The 23,476-nt window shown below is 37.0% G+C and overlaps 1 protein-coding gene across 1 annotated transcript in view; it reads left to right on the top strand.

Annotated features, from left to right (window-relative positions):
* Positions 1 to 23,476, top strand: part of LOC128689368 (potassium voltage-gated channel subfamily KQT member 1-like) — a 773,858-nt gene that overhangs the window by 736,098 nt on the left and 14,284 nt on the right. Inside the window, exons 9-14 of the mRNA XM_070086168.1 lie at positions 127 to 336; positions 7,757 to 7,889; positions 8,738 to 8,896; positions 12,952 to 13,078; positions 17,550 to 17,721; positions 22,666 to 22,788. Coding sequence (XP_069942269.1) covers positions 127 to 336; positions 7,757 to 7,889; positions 8,738 to 8,896; positions 12,952 to 13,078; positions 17,550 to 17,721; positions 22,666 to 22,788 — 924 coding nt within the window. The remainder of the gene's footprint in view (positions 1 to 126; positions 337 to 7,756; positions 7,890 to 8,737; positions 8,897 to 12,951; positions 13,079 to 17,549; positions 17,722 to 22,665; positions 22,789 to 23,476) is intronic.

Raw genomic sequence — 23,476 nt, 5'->3', positions numbered from 1 at the left:
AACAAACCCATCATATGTCAAGGAGCACCTGTATATGAAGTGCCCTCAGATGCACCTTGATATGCTGTACTTGTTTTTTCAGACATAGTTCGTGACTGCTTTTTACTATCACCTGTTCTTCCACAGGGTATCCTGGGCTCTGGGTTTGCACTCAAAGTGCAGCAGAAGCAGCGCCAGAAGCACTTCAATCGGCAAATCCCAGCAGCTGCCATGTTGATCCAGTGTTTGTGGCGATGCTATGCTGCTGATAAACACTTCAATTCAACAGCTACATGGCAGATTCACATGAAAGATCCAAATACCAACAATAACTCTCAGTCGACGCCATTAAGCAAGGTGTGTATGTACTTCAATTTCTTCAGCTAAGAATTAATTTTTTTTTTTCCGAGTTCTATTACAGCTTCTTAGTATTAGGGCTGTGTTAGTATTAGGTATTACTTTTAGAAATTTTATAATGAAATTTGCTGTACTTACTGACACCAAATTTGAGTTAGTTTGCAATGAGATCAAGCTTTTCTTTCACTGACAGAAATCTGCAGAGTAAAGAAATAAGATCATTAACTAAATTAACCACTAGATTTAGTGGAACTTAAAATGAACTCTGTCATTGTACACTATACTTTTTTTAACAATTCAGATTTATCTTGAAATAAATCAGTTTAGAATAGAGTATCTTAATCTTTGATGCCTGTTAGAATGTAGAAAAGATAAAATGATAATCAAACTTTTTAAGATGATGCTCCTTAGACTTGTTTAGTTGAAAGCACATAATATTTATGGCATTTGTTGCTGTAGAAATATAACTTTATGTATGCATGATGTACTTTCAATTCGATCAGAGTATTTACAATCATTCTCTTTGGTTCGCTTTTTTTTGGGGCTAATTTTTTTTAATTGTAAATGTGCATATAACTTTTATTTTTCAAGTGAAGTATATTTATAAGAATGCATCCTACAGATGATCAGTAATTTGCATCTTGCAGTTTAACTATCATGCCAGATATTAACAAACTAAAAAGTATGCTCTTCTCTTATATAAATGTTGTCCAAAAGATAGTTATAACAGATTTACTGAACGTAATATAAAATTTCAAGACTTGTGCTTATGAATTAAAGTTTATTTATTATATCTTACTGTTACTGCTAATGTCCTTGCAGGAGAGTTCTCTGAATACACCACTAAGCAAGGTGAAGTATTGTTGTAACCCTGGACACCATAGCAACCCTCCCCCCTTTCATTTTGTTTATCCATAGTCTAAACTATTGCCCTTTGCAGCAAATACACATTCATTTCCCCTTCCAACATTATGCAGTTTAAACGTTTTAGTGAGAAAATGTAGTCAGAATTTTGCGTAGCACAGTTTATTTTAATGCAGTGTGGGAAATGTATGACTTGTGAAATGAAAGAACACAAGCTTGTATTACAAATATTAGTATAGTACACACTAATACTGATAATGTATTTTAAGTGTGAGATACAGTCCTATTATTAGTGTCGTTTGTGGCCTTCGATGTATAAATTTGTTATATTTTAGTGGAAAAGCGCAAATGTATGCATGTGCATGAATATATGTGTATGAATTGCTTTCTAGTCAGTAAAACACATATAGGCACATGAGCCTGGTATATACATGTTAGGGCTTAATCCATGTTGTATCTATGGCATATTTGAAAAGATTCTTGGTCACTTAGGTATGCAGTTCTGTACCACCAGTTTAGCACTCATACATTTACATCCTCCAGAAAAAACATGCTCTGAAAAATTTAATATTACCTGAAAAATGTTTTGTGGGACACCCTAAATGGTGCTCCATACTGTAGCTCCATATGTAGTCTTTAAGACTGTCCTGGCTGTAGAGGAATTTATCTGAAAATATGCCATGTGAAGACTGTACAGATCATAATTTTTTCAAGTACGGCACCTTGTAGTACAGTGACATTCATCTCATGCTGTGATCCTCCTAATTAAAGGAGGCTCCCTGTTGATGGTCAGAGACTTTTGATCTGAGGAATTTGATTTCTCATGCAATTTATCGAGTCAGATATCATTACCTCCCATTCCTCAGGCACTGTGTGACCCTAGTGGGTCTATCACTTTTCACTAAGTATAATAATAATCATGCTGTAATCATGGCATGGAGTATCAACTATACATTGGAAAGGCATTGTTCATTAGATTCCAACAACTTTATATCTTCCAAGTTGATTTCTTCAAATTCAAAGTTCCTGGCATGGTCCATGATGCTTCTACATACATTTAGAACTCCATGCTGTGTATCCTGGAAGACATTGATGAATCCAGGTTATAGTTTCCTATACACTGATTTTTTTTTTTTTTTTTTTCAACCGCCCGTATCCCACCAAGGCAGGGTGGCCCAAAAAGAAAAACGAAAGTTTCTCTTTTTAAATTTAGTAATTTATACAAAAGAAGAGGTTACTAGCCCCTTGCCCCCAGCATTTTAGTCGCCTCTAACAACACGCATGGCTTATGAAGGAAGAATTCTGTTCGACTTCCCCATGGAGATAAGAGGAAATAAACAAGAACAAGAACTAGAAAGAAAATGGCAGAAAACCCAGAGGGTTGTCTGTATATATATGCTTGTACATGTATGTGTAGTGTGACCTAAGTGTAAGTAGAAGTAGCAAGATGTACCTGAAATCTTGCATGTTTATGAGACAGAAAAAAGGACACCAGCAATCCTACCATCATGTAAAACAATTACAGGCTTTCGTTTTACACTCACTTGGCAGGACGGTAGTACCTCCCTGGGCGGTTGCTGTCTACCAACCTACTACCTAGACACTGATTCTTATGGTACTAATTCAGCCTAATTCAGCTTGAAATTATTCTCATGAAGCTTGGCTACAGGATAAGCTGCTTAAAACAGTCAGTTATGGTAATTTCTCTAGAACTCTGTAATTGTTGACTTCCTTGCATCATTATTGTCTGTTCTGTGGCAGTGCTTTTCACAAATACTAACTTTTCAATGTGGCTGTAACACCTTGAAAATTGGCTGAATCAAGGACATCATGTTCTTTATTTTATCAAAGAAAAATTGCACTTATCTTACCAACATGCCATTACTCAACTCCACTTACAAAGGCAACTGCCTCTTGTCTTCTACTCTTTATCATTTACCGCTATATTAGTAACTTGCAATAATGTCCATTTTACAATGGAACAGTGATACAGGGGTAATCAAGGAGAACTCATATGCTTTCCTGATTTTTCCCTGTATGCATTGGTTTTCAAGAATCTAAACTCCTAATACATTTGGTCTTTTTACCTCTAGAGGTGTACTCTTACATTCACCAGACTTCCTGATGACTCCTAAAGTTAAAGTACACTTCTGTTACATAATGATGTCCCATAGTCACAACTCTCCATTCATTCTTCTCTTCAGTATACTGCAGCTCTTGTCTCTTTGGACAAATTGTATCTTCTCCCTTATGTCCTTTGTCTAAATTTAATCTGCAGTGTTTATTTTCAGAATTACCTACACTGCTTCTTCTGTCAAGAGATTTTAATGCTCATCAATCGTTTAGGGAAGGGTCACATTGCGACTACAGTTAGAGTATTTTCTCACATCAATTCTCTTACAAATCTCAGTGAGAATCTACTTTAACATCACACATTTCAACCCTTGGACACTTACTTTTTGTGTGTAGATTGCTTTATCTAGTCCTCCTCTAGATTTTGGTTGGGCAGTAATAGATGATTTACATGACAGCGATCATTTCTCTATTCTTATCTCTTGTTCCTACATTCGCATCCCTCACCAAGCTCAGTGGCAATTCAGATGTGTGAGCTGGGTATTTTATATACACTTCTTTATCTCATCTTGCACCTGGTTCATCCATATGTAAACTATTACATTTCTTTGTTAGCTCAGTGCTCTCTGAAGCTGCACTCAACATTCCTCTGACCTCAGGTAAGCATTTTCAGAAATATGTCCCATGTTGAGTTTGTCTGTGCAATTCACCCAAAATGAGCTGTATGGAGTCGCTATCAGTACAGGAATACCAGACAGTGTCTATCTTACAAACAGGAGAGAGGAGAAAGACTTTAGGACAACTAATGTTTAAGGCTGCAAGTTCATATTAGCTAAAGTGTAAGACTGTAAGTCTACATTTTTTTTTTTTCCACATTCATAAACAAGAGGTTTACCTGGAGTTTACCTGGAGAGGGTTTTGGGGGTCAACTTGCCTGTGGCTCGGTCTGAGACCAGGCCTCATGGTGGATCAGGGTCTGATCAACCAGGCTGTTACTGCTGGCCACATGCAAGCTGGCATACAAACCACAGCCTGGTTGGTCAGGTACTGACTTCAGGTGCCTGTCCAGTGCCTTCTTAAAGACAGCCAGGGGTCTATTGGCAATCCCCCTTATGTATGCTGGGAGGCAATTGAACAGTCTTGGGCCCTGGTGTATATAGTAAAAGCTCTCATTAATTGTTCAATATATTTGCACACACATTAAAAATAACTGTATCATGCAGTCTTTAAGAATGAAACAAATTGCATTTAAAGTACTAACCTCCCCTTATAAGGGACATACCAATGCCTAGAGAATGGGAGGTAATCAGATGACAATGACGATGTTTATTTCCTTGTAAAGCTTACAATGTGTGGTTTACATGTTATAAAGTATTAATTAAAAAGAAAACCACTAGCATGCCTAGGCATTTTGGGCAGACTAATACTGATTCTTACTCTATATGTGATCTAAGGGGAGAAGAACTCTTTGTTGGATCAGGAGCCCTTTACCAGTCTCAAGGTACCCATTTCCTTCCCACTGAAGGAGAAATTGAATCACTTTTAACTGAAAATTTATACAAGTGATATTCAGTTACTATGTTGAATTATTGATGCTGTTAAACCATCAGCACATATTGTTAATTATTGATGATGTTAAACCATCAACACACCTTTCTTTCAACACACACTGTTAATTATTGATACAGTAGACCCCCAGTTTTCGTAATTAATCCGTTCCAGGTTGACCGAAATCTGAAATGGCCGAAAACCAAAGTAATATCTCCCATAAGAAATAATGTAAATCCAATTAATCCGTTTCAGACACCCAAAATTATTAACAAAAAATACATTTTATAGAGAATAACTGTAGTTTTACATACAAAAAACAATGAGAAATAAATATAAATGACTAATTTTAATGATAAATGAACATTACATACCTTTATTGAAGACTCTCGTTGGTGAGTAGTACAGTGGACCCTCGACCAGTGATATTAATTCGTTCCTGAGAGCTCATCGTTAGTCGAAATTATCGTTAATCGAGTTAATTTTCCCCATAAGAAATAATGGAAATCAAATTAATCCGTTCCGGACACCCCAAAGTATTGAAAAAAAAAATTTTTTACCACATGAAATATTAATTTTAATACACACAAACTGAAGTAGACATGTACAATTACATGACACTTACCTTTATTGAAGATCTGGTGATGATTGATGGGATGGGAGGAGGGGAGAGTGTGGATGGTGTTAGTGTTTAGAAGGGGAATCCCCTTCCATTAGGACTTGAGGTGTCAAGTCCTTTTCCAGGGTTACTTCCCTTCTTTTAATGCCACTAGGACCAGCTTGAGAGTCACTGGACATCTGTCGCACAACATATCTGTCCATAGAGCTCTGTATCTCCCGTTCCTTTACGATTTGTCTAAAATGGGCCACAACATTGTCATTGTAATAGTCACCAGCACGGCTTGCAATAGCTGTGTTAGGGTGATTTTCATCCATAAAGGTTTGCAGTTCAACCCACTTTGCACACATTTCCTTAATCTTTGAAGTAGGCACAGTGGATTCCACAACTAGCATAGGCATCTCAGGGTTAGCCCCAAACCCTTCAAAATCTTTCTTAATTTCCATACTAATTCTCACCCTTTTTATCACAGGGATGGCACTAGAAGCTTTCTTAGGGCCCATGGTGACTTATTTGCAGGTGCAATCACTAAAAACGCTGTGATAATATGAAATGTTCCAATTGTATGTTTGGATGCGACCGCGGTGGCTGGCTTGTAAACACTGCGCAGGCCACACGTGGACGTGTCTCGAACGGAACGAATCGCGTTGGTCGAGGCAAAATTTTTGCGCTAAAATGTATCGCTAGTAGGATTTAACGTTATACGATGCCATCATTGGGCAAGGGTCCACTGTATTTATTTGTAGTCCCAGGCGGACTGCATGCCAGTGTATACCTATCGGCTACATACACTACGGCTTGCAGCCATATTATTACCATCGACATACTATGTTCACTGAATTTAATCGTTTCTAACAACTACCTTTAGATGCCATCATAAATAAAGCGAGAAGTAATGAATAATTCATGCCGAGAATTGTAAACAAAAGCTTATGTATTAAGGGTGGTTCGTGGGCCAACCCAGATTCATACAGTTTTCTCTAATGCTGGACCAGAGAAAATGAAATGTTTACCCTCCACCGCATATAAACATTGCATGTTTATATGCTATGTAATGTGTTTCTTACATAATTTAAAACATATAATAGATGGATTAATGAAGATGTCTATATTAAACTAAAATAAGACATTTAATATGCCAACAGTGATTATTATGTAATATTATGTTGTTGAAAAAAATTAGTATTACTATGGCTTTAAGACTAGAGGGACACTGAGTGAATGAGTAACACGTTTATATGCTATGTAACGTGTTTCTTACATAATTTTGAAGAAAATATCATAGATGGATTAATGAAAATGTCTATGTTAACTTAAAATAAGACATTTAATATGTCCAAGAGTGAGTCACCAATGTATGAGAAGCCCAAGCGCACACGTCTGGTACAATTTCTGAGGGAATGTATGAAACCTGGGGGGAAATTTTGCCGAAAAAAGTGCTCGAAACTCGAATTGTGTGATTTCCTTACCGGCTGAAAACCAGGGGTCCGCTGTACTGTTAAACCATCAGCACATTGTTAATTATTAATACTGTTAAACCATCAGTACATTGTTAATTATTGATACTGTTACACCATCACCACATAGTTAATTTAACCCTTAAACTGTCCAAACGTAGATCTACGTTTTTTCAACATTTGAAAGTATGTAAAAAAACGTAGCTCTTCTTTTTGTTTTTTTTACATTTGAAAACGTGTAAAAATAACTTTGATCTACGTTTTTTTTTTTGTTATATTTGAAAATATGTAAAAAAACATAGATCTACTTTTGGAGCACTACGCATGTGAACATAGATCTGTTTGGACAGTTTAAGGGTTAATATTTTCACAACTAAGAACATTAGGAGACCACATTTGTTTATTATATTACATTGATATTAAATATACTTATGAACTGCACAAGTGTATGAGCATCTGTTATAATTAAATTTGATTGATATAACTTGCAAAGGCCTTAAATTTTGCATTTTCAAAATTTCTCTCAGGCATATGCTTGTTGATTTATGCATGTTTGGAAGATGCCTTCTTCATTGCTCATTGCTTTAATTTGATTAGTAGATAAACCTACTGAGAAAAACTACTCTAGTAATTCAGTGAATGTATTGTAGTGTATTTCAGTAACATTCTTATTAGAAAAGTAATTTATGCTATAATTCAGTAATATTGCCTGTCTTCATATATTGCTGTCTCATATATTCTCGTAATACAAATATTTTTTGTATGTACTGACACATTGCTGATAAAAAATCGAACATTAATAGTAAATACTTTTCAGTTTCACTGTAAAGGATTGCCTAATTTTGAATTTCTCCTCTAGATGGCCAAGAGAGCAAGTGTTTTACGGAGAAGGAAATCCAAAAGCAAGATGGATGTTTCATCAGCTCCTGAAAGCTCCAGCAGACGAGACAGCGAAGGCGACATGGTCTTCTATGTTGAGGAACCTAGGGCAGGTTTGTGAAATATCAAAAGGAAATAGCTTTTAAGGAAGATATAGAGGGGCAGGGAGATGGAAGAGATACAGGCAAGAGATAAGATGTTGATATAGGGTAGGACAGTAAAGCCTCCTATTGTGATAGGAAACCTTGATGTTGATACATTATGATTGTCTTTGTGCATACCTTACTAGTCATGCCTCATTGTACATGTCTTTGCTCCTTGTTAATTTACTGAATGTTCTCAAATCATTATCAACCATGAGCTGTGTTTATGTAAGGATTTAATCCAAGAGATTTAAAAAAATTTACTCAAACCATCTACCTAATATGCAGTTTTACAGCACTTAGACTTAGTGTTACTTTTATTTAGTTTGATTTTTCCATCATCACACTTTACTCTTTGAAATCCAAGTTTGTACTAACAAGATTTACACAGACTACTTGTGACAAGAGTGTCTGCATTTCAATTTTGGCTACTATGCAATATGTGTTGATGTAGGCCCATGTAGTGCTTGTTTAGCTGTGGTTGAGCTAAGACAGTGTAGCTGGTGCCTTCCATGTCTCAAGCCTTGTATTTACCCACACCGAAAGTCGTGAGAGCCTTGTGTGTTGTCGCAGCTCGATTCTGTAATCAAGTGTTATGTCCCTGTTGCAAGGCTTCCACCAGCCGCCTGATGCCTCACTCCCGCCCCACTCGTCCTCACCTGCTATAAAAAGAGAGGGCAGCAGCACCTTTTTGACATTTTTTTCCTGTGTATATAGAGGTGCAGGGCGGGTGTAGGAATGGGCGTGCTGGTGTGGCGTAGTTTAGCGCCAGCGTGTATTGATGTGGTGTGGTGATGTCATCTGTTGCATGTGTGTAGAGGAGGTGGCGCGGCGATGGTCGTCCATGGCTCGCCTGAGGGGCATGCTCGGGTGTGTGTCGCCCATCACGGAAATACCAGTGGCACCGCCCACCACCCATCTGGGCAATCCTGGGCGGGTCAGGGGATTGTCTAGGTCTCGCAGCTACGAGTGTACTGGTAAGTTGTGTACTAGATGGTATTGTGCCCAAATAAAGCAGGATAGAACAGGATTATAAAGTACTTATTTTAATGCAGTTGTATTAAATAAGAATAATATTTGATATGTATTTAATAGTGTTGTATTTTCTTTTAATATAGCAGTTAATTTAGCTTAATGTGGAGTTAATACATACATAACATCTAAAAACAGCTTTTATTATTTTTATTCAGTGGTGTAATTGAATAATTACATACAGTGTTACTTATCTTCTGCTCTGTCCTACCTTGGCAGTTTGTGTTGTATGTAGCCAGTAGTCGGTGGCAGCAGCTGTAAAGGAATTAGTTGATAGTATTTCAGCATATTGATCACTGGTGATGTTGCACAGTATAATATAATGCTTCTTATATACCTACATAATATCATTTGATTTTTATGATTGACAATGATTAATGCTTAGCAGTTAACCCTTTAATTGTGTGCAACAAGAATTTATGCAGGGCACCAACCCATGGGTGATGAATATTTACACGTAAATATATATTGAGCCATTTTAGGCCTCAGCTTAGCTGTTTAGGTCACCTACCTCCCCCTTGTAACTATGAAAAAAAATGTTGGCCTATGTGGGTCTACACAGTGCATCATGGGTAACACTTGCTTTGGTAGTGCACATACGTCAGAGGATTTTGTTGGTAGGAGACATCTGTACCGGCAAACAGTGTATGCAACTAGCAGGAAGATGCCTTATTTGCCCTAAATTTATTACAGTTTATTACAATTTGTAACAGAGAGGACAGGAAGTTATATTGTTTGACGTTATTGGGTTATCCTAGGTTAAATCTACATACATACATACTGTACTGTTCAATAAGATCACAGTAAACAGGTGATAACACAATTTGCAGAATAACCACTGTGAAAAAATTGTGAAATTCCAAGTCCTTTTGTGATTTCTCACATTATCAAGGAACTATATAGTTCCTTGATAATATGAGAAATCATGAAAGTGCTTGGAATTTCACTATTTTTTTTCTCAGTAGTTATTCTGCATACAATACTGTATTATGATTTTTTGTGCCCATAATACCTTTGTGCTCTTGAGACCATTGTAAAGAATATTTGTATTTTAAATACAGTATAAACTTTCTCTTCTAATCATCTTTATTATTTCCAAAAAATTTTTTGTTGATACTTAATATTTATTTATTTATTTATTAATTTGAACATGATACAGTGAAGTACAAAAGAATACAGTAAAATGCAGCATGCCAAAGCCACTTGAATGCATAGCATTACGGGCAGGCTTAAAATATTATTGCAACTTGAATGAACACTTATTGACAGTAGAGACACTACTGTTGCAGAGATATACAGTACCTTCCTTTTCCAATACTAATCTTAATGCCATTATTTTTTCAACACTGGCCATTTATCATCAAGGTATCATGACCTGAAAAAAAAAAAAAAAAAGACACTTTCACCATTACTTACTCGTCAGTTTTACCAGGTGTGTGCCAGTGTTGCAGCTTGGATGCCCCTCCACCCAGCAACATCCCACTCCTCTTTCAGAGTGCAGGCACTGTACCTCCAGGACTTAAGTTCCTTCATAAATGTTACCTTGCTCATTGTCCAACTTTCAAAAAATAACATATCATCCCCATGCTTGAGTGCTAATTCACCTTCAAACATCTAATATCATAAGAAATACGTATATTTAAATAGTGTCAAATATTGGAAATAAAAAAAAAGGTTAAAAATATTCAATTTGGCATCTGTAAATTGAAGAGGCTCAGTACAGATATGCATAGTTATGCTGCTGTTGCTGCAGACTGATCATTTTTCACCACCTTTAACATCACATACAACTGTTAGTTTTCCCTTGATTTAATTTTTCTTCTCAGTTTTATTTAGAAATTATGTTCTTTAAAACTTTTTTTTTTTTTTTTTTTTTTCTTCAAAATTTCCCCACACAGGAGGTAGCTAACAATACACAACCTGCTACAGTTTAAGGATTAATTGAGGCATTAAATGTTTTAATTAAAAGAATATAAACATTGCTTATATAAAAAAAATCATAATTGCTAATTGAACTGATGCTGATAATACTGCAACATAAAACAAGCTATATTATTTCTATAAATGATATGCAGTGGTCCCAGTGAAGCTTGATTTGTTAATTTTCAAAATTGCATCTTTTATAGCATTTCAGAGGTGAGACAATTTTTGTACCTAACATTTTTGTAAATCTTTATAAAACATATGTTGTAATGTCTGTGAGTCTGTATAAATATAGAGAGACATAAATTCCTCTTTTCCCTAGTGTTAGTCCCTATACAAAAATGATGTCAGTATTTTTCATATGTTACTATACATAATAATCTAATATCTACAAACATGTAGTAGTTTCTTCTACAGAGGAACCTCTACTATCTACACTTCATGGCCATGTATACATAGCTGTAGTTGATTTTTTGCAACTAGCCAGAATTTTCTCCCAATCCCCTAAGACTATTGTAGCAAAAGACAGTACCGGGAACCAAAATGGCAGCCCTTCATCAGTAAAAATAGCATGTTTCTTGGTGATTAAAAGTTTATTTTGACTTTCATAGGGAGACACTAAACCTGTGAGGAAAATAGAAGGCAGTCAGGCTTGTTCTGAGGAAGAGTAAGGTGGGCCCAATTTCTAGGATGAACAGCCATTCAGTGGCATCAAGACATCCCCCTGAAGGAGTGAAAAAATTTAATTTCAGTGGCATAGAGTGGAGGGAGGGGAAAGGTGAGGAAGGCGAGTGTCCCGTGATAGCACGTAGGTACCTGGGTGTTAGTCGACTGGTGTGGACTGCATCCTGGGGAACAAGATTGAAGGACCCCTAATGGAAATAAGACAAGAGTCCCTGATGACACAGTGATTTTCTTGGGTTATCCTGGGCGGCTAACCCTCCAGGTTAAAAATCCAAAGAAATCTTATCTCATCTTAATTGTTATCACAATCAATGTGCACACTCTTTTTTAAACATTATTGGCACTTATTTTTCATAAATAGTGTGATCTTGGACTATGAGTAAAAGATGATGTTAATTATTGGGATAACTTGAAAGGGCACATTTATGATTTGCTTGGAGCTATAATCAAACTGAAGAAATACTTTGGAGTCTGTCATGGCCAGTTGGTGTAACAAAGATGTGGGAATAAAGCCCATGCACTGTGTGTATGACTGCTAGTGACAGTTGCAAACACACCTGCCTATGTGTGATGCAACTGGTCCTCCACCACAGAGCAGTGGGGAGGGTCTTGGGGGGGAGGGGTTTCAGTTAAGGGGTGGATGCTGTAGTAGAGATTCCACTGTAATTCCTTATGTAGAGTAAACCCTCGATTCAGTGGACCTTGATTTTCAGACTTCAGAAATATGAGACATTATTATCATAATCAAAACCAAGCACTAAACCCACACGGGTCAAGAAATATGAGACAAAATTGGCTGAGTCAGTTGATTTAGACAAAGTCTATTAGTTACAGAATTGTCTGTTATTGTTGGGATCAGGGCAAAACAGTGTCATTTCTATCCACCACGAATACCATTACCAGCTACCTGCTCCCCCACCTTTACTCCATTAAATCAAGGGTTTACTGTATTTTTTATTTCATGGGACTTTTTAATCTTCATTTTGTGTGTGTGTCAGCTTAATGATTATTTAATAAAAACTTTGCAATGATGGCTTCATAAATGAATACTGAAATATCCTGATCAGAGTAAATATATTTTAATTAATAATGATTCTGAATTTACTGTATACCAAATATTACTTATTAGTTTCAACCAATACGTAAAGAGCCTACATTACTTTCACAATTCTCTGTTCCTATTTTTAAAGTGATTTAATGAAATTATGATTTAAGTATACAAGTTAACCTCAGCTGCCTAAATTAAGTTAATAATGTTAATGCAAAGAGCCACTAAAATATGAGAAAGTTTTGTTGACTCTTTAGAAATATAAATTAATATTTACTTATTACCTTTTGGTTTAGTACAGCTAAATAAACAAAAATTATATGACTTTTCTTTCCTTCTCAACAGCAGGGACCCCAAATCGGACCCGGCGAGAGCCCAGGAGCTCTACCCTCCATAGTCAGGCATCTTCAGTGACGGAGGTAGCCTCCGATGAAATAGATCTTGACATTGATGAACCTCAGGGTTTTACCTCGTAAGTTTAATTTTGACATCATAGCTTAGCTTGAGTATCCCAGGATTTTTGAAGTGGTAACTCATAAGAGGCCTACTAGTTTAAGCCATGCTTAACTAAAGTTAGGCCTGAAATTATCATTAAGAGATAATGGTAGTTACCTCCTACTTTTAAAATGCAACTATCATTTTCTAGAAACGAATTTGCCTTCAATCTTAAAAAAATAATTTAATATTCATCCACTTAGATGCTCTTCTCCTTTGTCTCCTTAGATTGTACCAACCATGACCCTCCAGAAATGTTACTCTGTCTAATTGTTTCCCAAAGTTGTCTCCAAGAGAGCACTCAGCATTTGTCATTCAACTGCATTTCCAACCTTCTCAACTACTGATACTGTGAATAAACTTAATTTATTTTCTGCCTCAGTGGGAGATGGCCAGCGTGTTAAAGAAAAAAAAATTCTACAATAGGATTTAATCTTGCAAAGCAAACCTCCCAGAAGCCCATACCAACATCAGTAGCTATCTGAATGATAATTATCCAAACTACTCCTACTTGGCTTCTACCACAACCTCTAAAATAGCTTTATTTTTAAAATCACTAAACCATTATCTACATGAAAGCTGCACCCATTTCATTACTTTTGAACCTTTCCAGACTGTCTCAACAGAGCCAGGATAACACTCCTCCATGAAGATGATAGAACTATCATTAATAATTACAGACCGCCTTATCTACCAATACTATAAAAAGTTTAAAAAAGCAATTCCTAAGCAACTGTACTCACACTTAACCAATGTGGTTACTCCTTGCCGGTTTGGATTCAACCCCCCAAAAATAGCATTAAAGATGTGATCCTAAAAATGCTCAACACAATTTATGCACCATTTTAACCCTTTGACTGTTTTGGTCGTATATATACGTCTTACGAGCCAGTGTTTCAGACGTATATATACTCAATAATTCTAGCGGCTTCAAATCAAGCAGGAGAAAGCTGGTAGGCCCACATGTGAGAGAATGGGTCTGTGTGCACCATATAAAAAAATCCTGCAACACGCAGTGCATAATGAGAAAAAAAAAACTGACCATTTTTTGGGATTAAAACGCCGACTTTGAGGTGTATTTTCATATAGTATTTATCATTGTATTCTCGTTTTCATGGTCTCACGTGATAAAATGGAAAACTTATTACAGAAATAGAGATGATTTTCATTAGTTTCACGATGAAAACGAACTTGAAATTGAGCTCAAAGTAGCAGAAATGTTCGATTTTTACCAATGTTCAAGAGTAAGCAAATCACACCACACGTCCAATACGTGTCAACTGGGGAGTCTGATATTCTTTCACTAGTGCATTGATATTATTTATACCATTTTTACAATAATGCAGTAGTCTGCATAACAGTAAATTTTCTATTTTTTGTATGAATAAAAAATCAAAATAGAAAGCAATAGTAATATAAGAGGGGCTTTGAGATGTGACTAATGAACAGAGGATATGTTATTTTAGTGCCAAGAATGTCTACATTGTTTATTCTGGACCCTATTTTGAAATTGGAATCTTTTTTTTTTAGTTAGCGTGAAATTGGCCAAATTGCCAATTTCTGACCACTTTATTGGGTAGTTCAGATTGGTAAATGGGAGGTTTCTTGTACTTAATTGATAGAAAAATGGAGTTCTACAGAAATAGCTATGAGTTTGGTCAACTGGAACAACGGAATTGGCCAAAAATAGGGCTCAAAGTCGGCAAAATCGCCGATGCGTTTATGTCGCCGAGACTGCTAACTTCACGGGAGCGTAATTCCATGAGTGTTCGACCAAATTTTGTACTTTTGGTGTCATTACCATTGGGAAAAGATTCTCTATCATTTCATAAGAAAATTTTTTTTTTTTTTTTTTTTTTAAACATTTTTCGACATAGAATGAGTTTCAGAAAGGAGCTTGTGACAGTCAAAGGGTTAAAGAAAAAAATATCCTATTGCTGGTGCAAGAGGCTAGAGACCCCTTCTCCTGTATAAATTACAAAATGTAAAAGGAAGAAAAATTTTTTCTTCTTTTTTGGGCCACACTGCCTCAGTGGGAGATGGCTGGTGATACAAATATCACAATTCTGATGCAGTTGATCACAGTATTCTTTGCAGACTTAATCACCACAGAATCAAAGGAAACACATACAACTACTTCAAGTCCTACTTGATGGACATTGTGCAGTCATAAATGGCACTTCCTCAACACCCCATCTAATTAAATTAGGTGTTCCCCAAGGTAGCTTCCTGGATCCTCCTCACTTTTCTGTATCAGCAACAAGTACCACACAGCATCTTAAGCTAAAAAAAAAAAGTGCAGTGGTACCTTGATATTCGAACTTAATCCATTCCATTCAGATATTGAGTTGTACGAATATTGAATCAATTTTTCCCCGTAAGAAAAAATGTAAATTAGATTAATCTGTTCCAGACCCCAAAATATGACCAATTATGAAGCATTTTAAGTGAAAATATTGCTTATTTAAACCTGTATAAAAATATTTGCATGCATAAAATCATATTTGAAAACTATAAAAACAATAAATGCATGAAATAATGAAAATCTAAATGCATTTTACCTATACTAAAGAGTGCTGATAGCCTAAGACAAAACAAAAGTTTATTTTTTTGCAAAGGTTACAATGTGTGTTTACATTTCATAATTTGATTGGTATAAAGAAAGCCACTATCATGCTGAGGCATATTTCAAATATTCAATATTTTACTGTTATCAATACGAGGTAGTACAATTTATGATACAAACATACATTTTTAGGTTTCTAATAATGATTTAATGGAGAGATGTTATTGTTAGGAAAGGTGTCACCTTCCATATTATTATTATTATTATAATCAAGGGGGAAGCGCTAAACCCGTAGGATTATACAGTGTCACCTTCCATAAAAACATCAGGTAACTAACCATCTAGTGTTTTTTTCTCCTTTCTGTCTCTGCAGTAGCACTTGAGGATTATGGGGATTCACTAGCATTTGATTTTTTCTCTTTGTTAAAGAAACTGTTTGCTTTTGATGACTTTTCAAAAAAAAAATTAAAGTAGTCAGCAACATTGTCATTGAACAGGTTGATGCTCCTATTCACAACAGTAATGTTAGGATGCCATTTTTTCACCAGGCTCTGTGTTTGAGCCCAGTAGTAACAGTTCTTAAATTTCTTCAGTGGAAATGTTGCCCTTACTGCTTCCCTCTTCTAAAGAGGAAAAAATTTCCTCAACTACTACTACTACTTGCTGCTCCTTGTGCAGCTCTTGAAGTTCTTCTGTGGTGAGCTTATTCTTGTGATCCTCCACCAACTCCTCCACATCCTCATTGTCCATTTCCAAACCATGGACTGGCCCAGAGAAACAATATCCTTCACTACAGGCTCTGCCCCAAAGCCTTCAAAATCTCTGACTGACACACAGTCTGGCCACAATTTCTTTCAGGCAGAGTTCATTGTCCTTTTTCACAGCAAGAATTTTCACTTCTTTTGCCACATCAGCCCCTTTTATTGCCTCTGTTTTTCAGTATGGTCAATATAGTGGATTCTGCCATACCTTATTGAGTGGCCAGGTTCGACACACATGTTACACTTTCCCACTTTACAGTGAGTTCTTTTTTCATTTCAATTGTTGTTCTCACTGCTTTCCATTTAGGCTTGTTTCAGTCACTACTCTTTTTTTGGAGGCCATGATTACTTATCTTCAGTGAAAATATTTAAAAAACAATAATGAAACTCCAGAAAGTTTCACGGAGCGTGTATGAACGATGCTAAACGAATGAAAGCTGACAAGAGACTGAGTGCACGATGCTTTGTTTTTGTCGGACTTCATGCAGATGGACCATTTTGTTTAAGTCGAATATCAGGGCAACATCTGAATACCGAGTTGAATTTTTCTTGAAGGAAAGTTGGGCGAGAATTGAATTGTACAAATATAGGGATGCACGAATATTGAGGTTCTACTTTATGTCCTACATTTATGTACATTGTCTAATACATGTACATTTTAATTTTATTACTACTGTTGGTTGTATATTTATGCTACTTGAAATGCTATGCATAGCCAGTGGTTTTCCTTGAAAGATATAGTATTATACTGTTAACCTAGTACTGTAACTATCATATCTTCTTGAGAAATAAAGACTCTTCCCTCAGCCTAGCTGGCTGCAAGAGTAGAGTATACATCTTATGATCTGATGGAGGATCAAGCCTCCACTACTACTTGTGTTAAATGACCCACACAGGTTGTACTTCACATAAATATAATAAATGGGAAATCAAAATTCTGTCTAATTATCTAAGAATTCTCTTCCCCTTCCCTCTGAATATCCTACATTGTGTATCATTGTTAATTATTTGTCTGTATGCAAATATATATTAGTTGCAATTTTACTTTAGGAATATTCTTTATCCACAGCCAAATCTCACACCAGTATTACTCTTTCATGTTAATATCTCACACACTGTAGGACTCTCCTCCGCAGGTTGACAGAGGCACACCGAAACGCTATCAGGGCCATCAGAAAAATTAAATATTTTGTTGCAAGACGGAAATTCCAGCAAGCCAGAAAGCCTTATGATGTGAGAGATGTTATTGAACAGTACAGCCAGGGACATCTTAATATGATGGTGCGAATTAAGGTAAGTGCAGTAAGGTAATATGTCATGGTTTGTGGCTAACAAACAAAACAAAATTTATATCTTTGCAAAGCTTACAATGTGTGTTTACATTTTATACATGTTGTTAGGTACAAAGAAAGCCACTAACATGCCGGGGCATTTCAGGCAGACTAATCCTAATGTGTACAGACTACTTAAGACTAGACAGGTAAAGAGTGGTAAATTTTAATTATACATTATTTTCCTTATTACAACAGTGATAGTAATAAAATACTGTATAGTTGTGGTGTAGTATATCGAAAAAATAAACAGCATTACAATTTAGCACAAATAACAGTAATACAATAGTACAATTATAAGTACATATACAGTGGACCCCCGGTTAACGATATTTTTTCACTCCAGAAGTATGTTCAGGTGCCAGTACTGACCGAATTTGTTCCCATAAGAAATATTGTGAAATAGATTAGTCCATTTCAGACCCCCAAACATACACGTACAAATGCACTTACATAAATACACTTACATAATTGGTCGCATTCGGAGGTAATCGTTATGCAGGGGTCCACTGTATATTAATGTTTAGTCGATAAATTGGTTGTAAACTTTTTCAGGAATTTTTGATTTGCTTGAAAATGGCTATATGATTTAGCATAGTGTTGGTATAGTTAATTTTGGGAGATGAGATGATTTTCAAGTAGAGCCCTAAATTGATTTGCAGGCAGGGGACCTTTTGCTGGTTCAGGAAATGAATTCCAGATCCTCGGCCCTTTGTGTGCATTATATTTTTGCATAGGGTGAGATGGACATGATGGATGTCGAAGAGTGTTTTGTGTCCATGCATTCTGTTGTAGCTATAGTAGGCTCAATAAGAGTGAATATTTTGTATATTCCAAGGTAGTAGGTTGGTAGACAGCAACTGCCCAGGGAGGTAGTACTACTGTCCTGCCAATTGAGTGTAAAATGGAAACCTGTAATTGTTTTACATGATGGTAGGATTGCTGGTGTCTTTTTTCTGTCTCATTAACATGCAAGGTTTCAGGTATGTCTTGCTACTTCTAGTTACACTTATGTTACACTACACATACATGAACAAGCATATACAGTGGACCCCCGGTTAACGATATTTTTTCATTCCAGAAGTATGTTCAGGTGCCAGTACTGACCGAATTTGTTCCCATAAGGAATATTGTGAAGTAGGTTAGTCCATTTCAGACCCCCAAACATACACATACAAATGCACTTACATAAATACACTTACATAATTAGTAGCATTGGGAGGTGATCGTTAAGCGGGGGTCCACTGTATATATATACACACCCCATCTGGGTTTTCTGTTATTTTCTTTCTAGTTCTTGTTCTTGTTTATTTCCTCTTATCTCCATGGGGAAGTAGAACAGAATTCTTCCTCTGTAACCCATGCATGTTGTAAGAGGCAACTAAAATGCCAGGGGCAAGGGGCTAGTAACCCCTTCTCTCGTCTAAATTACAGTGGACCCCCGCATAGCGAACAATCCGCATAGCGGACGCTTTGTTCGCTAAAATTTTGCCCCGCATAGTGGACAAAAACCCGCTCAGCGGCCTTCGTCCGAGACGCGTCCAATGTGCGCCCTCAGCCAGCCTCACATGTGCCGCCCGTGCCATTGTTTACCAGCCAGCCTCCGCGGTAACATTCAAGCATACACTCGGAATATTTCGTATTATTACAGTGTTTTCGGTGCTGTTTCTGGAAAATAAGTGACCATGGGCCCCAAGAAAGCTTCTAGTGCCAACCCTACACCTCAAAGGGTAAGAATACCCATTGAAATGAAGAAAGAGATCATTGATAAGTATGAAAGTGGAGTACGTATCACCGACCTGGTCAGGTTGTACAAGAAACCAAAATCAACCATCTCTTCTATTGTGGGCAAGAAAACGGCAATCAAGGAAGCTGTTGTTGCCAAAGGTTTAACTGTGTTTTCGAAACAAAGATCGCAAGTGATGGAAGATGTTGAGAGACTCTTATTGGTGTGGATAAATGAAAAACAGCTAGCAGGAGATAGCGTCTCTCAAGCGATCATATGTGAAAAGGCTAGGAAGTTGCATGACGATTTAATTAAAAAAATGCCTGCAACTAGTGATGATGTGAGTGAATTTAAGGCCAGCAAAGGTTGGTTTGAGAGATTTAAGAAGCGTAGTGGCATACATAGTGTGATACGGCATGGTGAGGCTGCCAGTTCGGACCACAAAGCGGCTGAAAAATATGTGCATGAATTCAAGGAGTACATAGAAACTGAAGGACTGGAACCTGAACAAGTGTTTAATTGTGATGAAACAGGCCTGTTCTGGAAGAAAATGCCAAGCAGGACCTACATTACTCAGGAGGAAAAGGCACTCCCAGGACATAAGCCTATGAAAGACAGGCTTACTTTGTTGATGTGTGCCAATGCTAGTGGTGATTGCAAAGTTAAGCCTTTATTAGTGTATCACTCTGAAACTCCCAGAGCGTTCAGGCAAAAGAATGTCCTCAAGGATAATTTGTGTGTGCTGTGGAGGGCAAACAGTAAGGCATGGGTCACTAGGGAATTTTTCTATAACTGGTTACACCATGCATTTGCTCCCAATGTGAAAGATTACCTAACTGAAAAGAAATTAGACCTTAAGTGCCTCCTGGTGTTAGACAATGCCCCTGGTCATCCTACAGACGTGGCAGAGCGACTTTATGGGGACATGAGCTTCATTAAGGTGAAGTTTTTGCCTCCTAATACCACTCCTCTCCTGCAGCCCATGGACCAGCAGGTCATTTCCAACTTCAAGAAACTGTACACAAAAGCTCTGTTTCAAAAGTGCTTTGAAGTGACCACAGACACTCGATTGACTCTAAAAGAGTTTTGGAAGGATCACTTTAATATCCTCAATTGTGTAAACCTTATAGGTAAGGCTTGGGAGGGAGTGACTAAGAGAACCTTGAACTCTGCTTGGAAGAAACTGTGGCCAGAATGTGTAGACAAAAGGGATTTTGAAGGGTTTGAGGCTAACCCTGAGAGGAGTAGTATACCAGTTGAGGAATCAATTGTGGAATTGGGGAAGTCCTTGGGGTTGGAGGTTAGTGGGGAGGATGTGGAAGAGTTGGTGGAGGAGGACAATGAAGAACTAACCACTGATGAGCTGATAGATCAACTTCAAGAGCAAGAGGCCAGACCTGGGGAAACTGGTTCAAAGGAGGGGAGAGAGAAATTGAAGGAATTGCCTACTTCAAAGATTAAGGAAATGTGTGCAAAATGGCTTGAAGTGCAAACCTTTTTTGATGAAAATCACCCTCACACAGCTATTGCAAGCCGTGCTGGTGACTGTTACAATGACACTGTTGTGAACCACTTTAGACAAATCATAAAGGAACGAGAGGTACAGGCCACTATGGACAGATATGTTGTGCGAAAGAAGTCCAGTGACTCTGAAGCTGGTCCTAGTGGCATTAAAAGAAGAAGGGAAGTAACCCCAGAAAAGGACTTGCTACCTCAAGTCCTAATGGAAGGGGATTCCCCTTCTAAACACTAACACTCTCTCTCCCCTCCTCCCATCCCATCAATCATCACCAGATCTTCAATAAAAGTAAGTGTCATGTAATTGTGCATGCCTTTTTCAGTTTGTGTGTACTAAAATTAACATTTTTTTGTGGTAAAAAAAATTTTTTTTCATACTTTTGGGTGTCTTGCACGGATTAATTTTATTTCCATTATTTCTTATGGGGAAAATTAATTCGCATAGCGAACATTTCGCATAACGGCCAGCCCTCTTGCACGGATTAAGTTCGCTATGCGGGGGTCCACTGTACTACTAAATTTGAAAGGAGAAACTTTCGTTTTTCTTTTTAGGCCACCCTGCCTTGGTGGGATACGGCCGGTTTGTTGAAAGAAGAAAACTTTTGTAATAGACTGTATGTTAATAAACTGTCTTTCATATTGAATATAACATTGTTGTTAACTGCATAAAAAATCTTACTTAATACAGCCTCTCCTCACTTAATGACCAAATTCTGTTCCTAAGAGTAGGTTGGTAAGCGTATGGGTCATTAAGCGAGGAGCATACTGTACTGGTAGTGGGTTTGTGTCAACCATCTTTAGATATTTTTTTTATTTCACATTTGCACCATTTATAACATTTTTAGTATATTTTTAAATATTTATACAGTAGTGTACTGTATATTGTAATAAACAGAATAGAGGAAATCAGCTCTAATATATGTAGGTTTGCACACTAGTTGGAGAGCTGATCGTAAGCCCGAGCGGTCAGTAAATGTGCATGTCGCTAAGGGAGGAGTGACTGTAGTCTGTGTCTAGATCTTAAGTAACACTTAAGCATTGGGAATAGTTTGCCCAAAATGCATTGCATCATTAGTGGCTTCCTTTTGTGCCTACCATTATTTTATTACTTGTAAACTATACATTGTTCATATGGCATAAAGAAATAACATTGTATTGCACTGTAATTAGTCTATGTATGCATATGTGAACTTTTTCATTTAGGTACAAAGGAAGGCGGGTAGGGGTCGTCCCCAAAAAGGTTGGAGGGAGGGGGTAAAAGGGGTTTTGTGGGCAAGGGGCTTGGACTTCCAGCAAGTGTGTGTGAGCGCATTATAAAGGAGTGAATGGAGACGAATGGTGTTTGGGTCCTGATGGGCTGTTGGAGTGTGAGCAGGGTAATATTTTGTGAAGGAATTCAGGAAAACCTGTTAGCCAGACTTGAGTCCTGGAAATGTTAAGCCCAATGCCTGCACTTTAAAGGTTTGGGATATCGGCAATTTGAAGGGACGTCTAAGCTGTTGTATCTGAGCACCCCTGCAAAGTGATTATGTATGAATGATGGTGAAAGTGTTGAATGATGATGAAAGTTTTTTTTTCTTTCTTTTTGGGTCATCCAGCCTTGGTGGGAAATGGCAGACAAGTTAATAAAAAAAAAATCATCACAAGCTATTTTTTCAACAGGAACTTCAGCGTCGGCTTGATCAGACGTTGGGCAAGCCTGGAAGCTATTTGACTGGCATAGATAAATCTGGCAATGTAAAACCCATGACCATTGGTGCAAGACTTTATAGAGTTGAACAACAGGTAACTTTTAAAGTTCATATCTAAATTTTAATATAAACTGATCTTCATGTTAATTGCCTTATGTTGACCTTATAATTTGCATTTCTGTATATTATTACTGTATTGTATTATATCCATGGGAACTAATTAATCCCATGGCATCATAGAGAACTTGGTAAATGGAAGGGAAGTTCGAATTCCTTGAATGCAAAGCCCTTAACCCCTCCCAATTCTTAAGGTTGCATTGCAATACAGAGGAATGTACCTATAATCTTCAGTTTAATTTTGCTGTTATGTTTAGATGTTTTAACTGCAATAGTCTTACTCAAGATTTTTTACCATAATCAAATATAAAATCAACATTTGGCAAAATAATTGTCCAAATTGCAACTCTGACCTCAGCTCTTAATTAGCATATTAAGGAGCATCATATATGTAGTAAACAGTAATGCTCCATATGTGTTAATTTTACAGAGAATTCAATTCAAGTTTATTCTCTACAAGGGTTACAATGTGGGGTTTACAGGTTTTGGGTATTGTGTGGTTTACATGTTATAAAATACTAATTACAGAGGGGGCCACTAGGACACCTAGCATGGCTAGACATTTCGAGCAGACTTAGATTAATTCTTAACATTAAATCCTTACAGATTATGGTATTAAGGCTAAGTGACTACATCATAATTTGTGAGTTTAGCAATGTGAATGC

This window comes from Cherax quadricarinatus, chromosome 18 (genome assembly GCF_038502225.1).
Source record: "Cherax quadricarinatus isolate ZL_2023a chromosome 18, ASM3850222v1, whole genome shotgun sequence".
Taxonomy (NCBI): domain Eukaryota; kingdom Metazoa; phylum Arthropoda; class Malacostraca; order Decapoda; family Parastacidae; genus Cherax; species Cherax quadricarinatus.
This window is presented reverse-complemented; position numbering and strand designations above follow the sequence as displayed.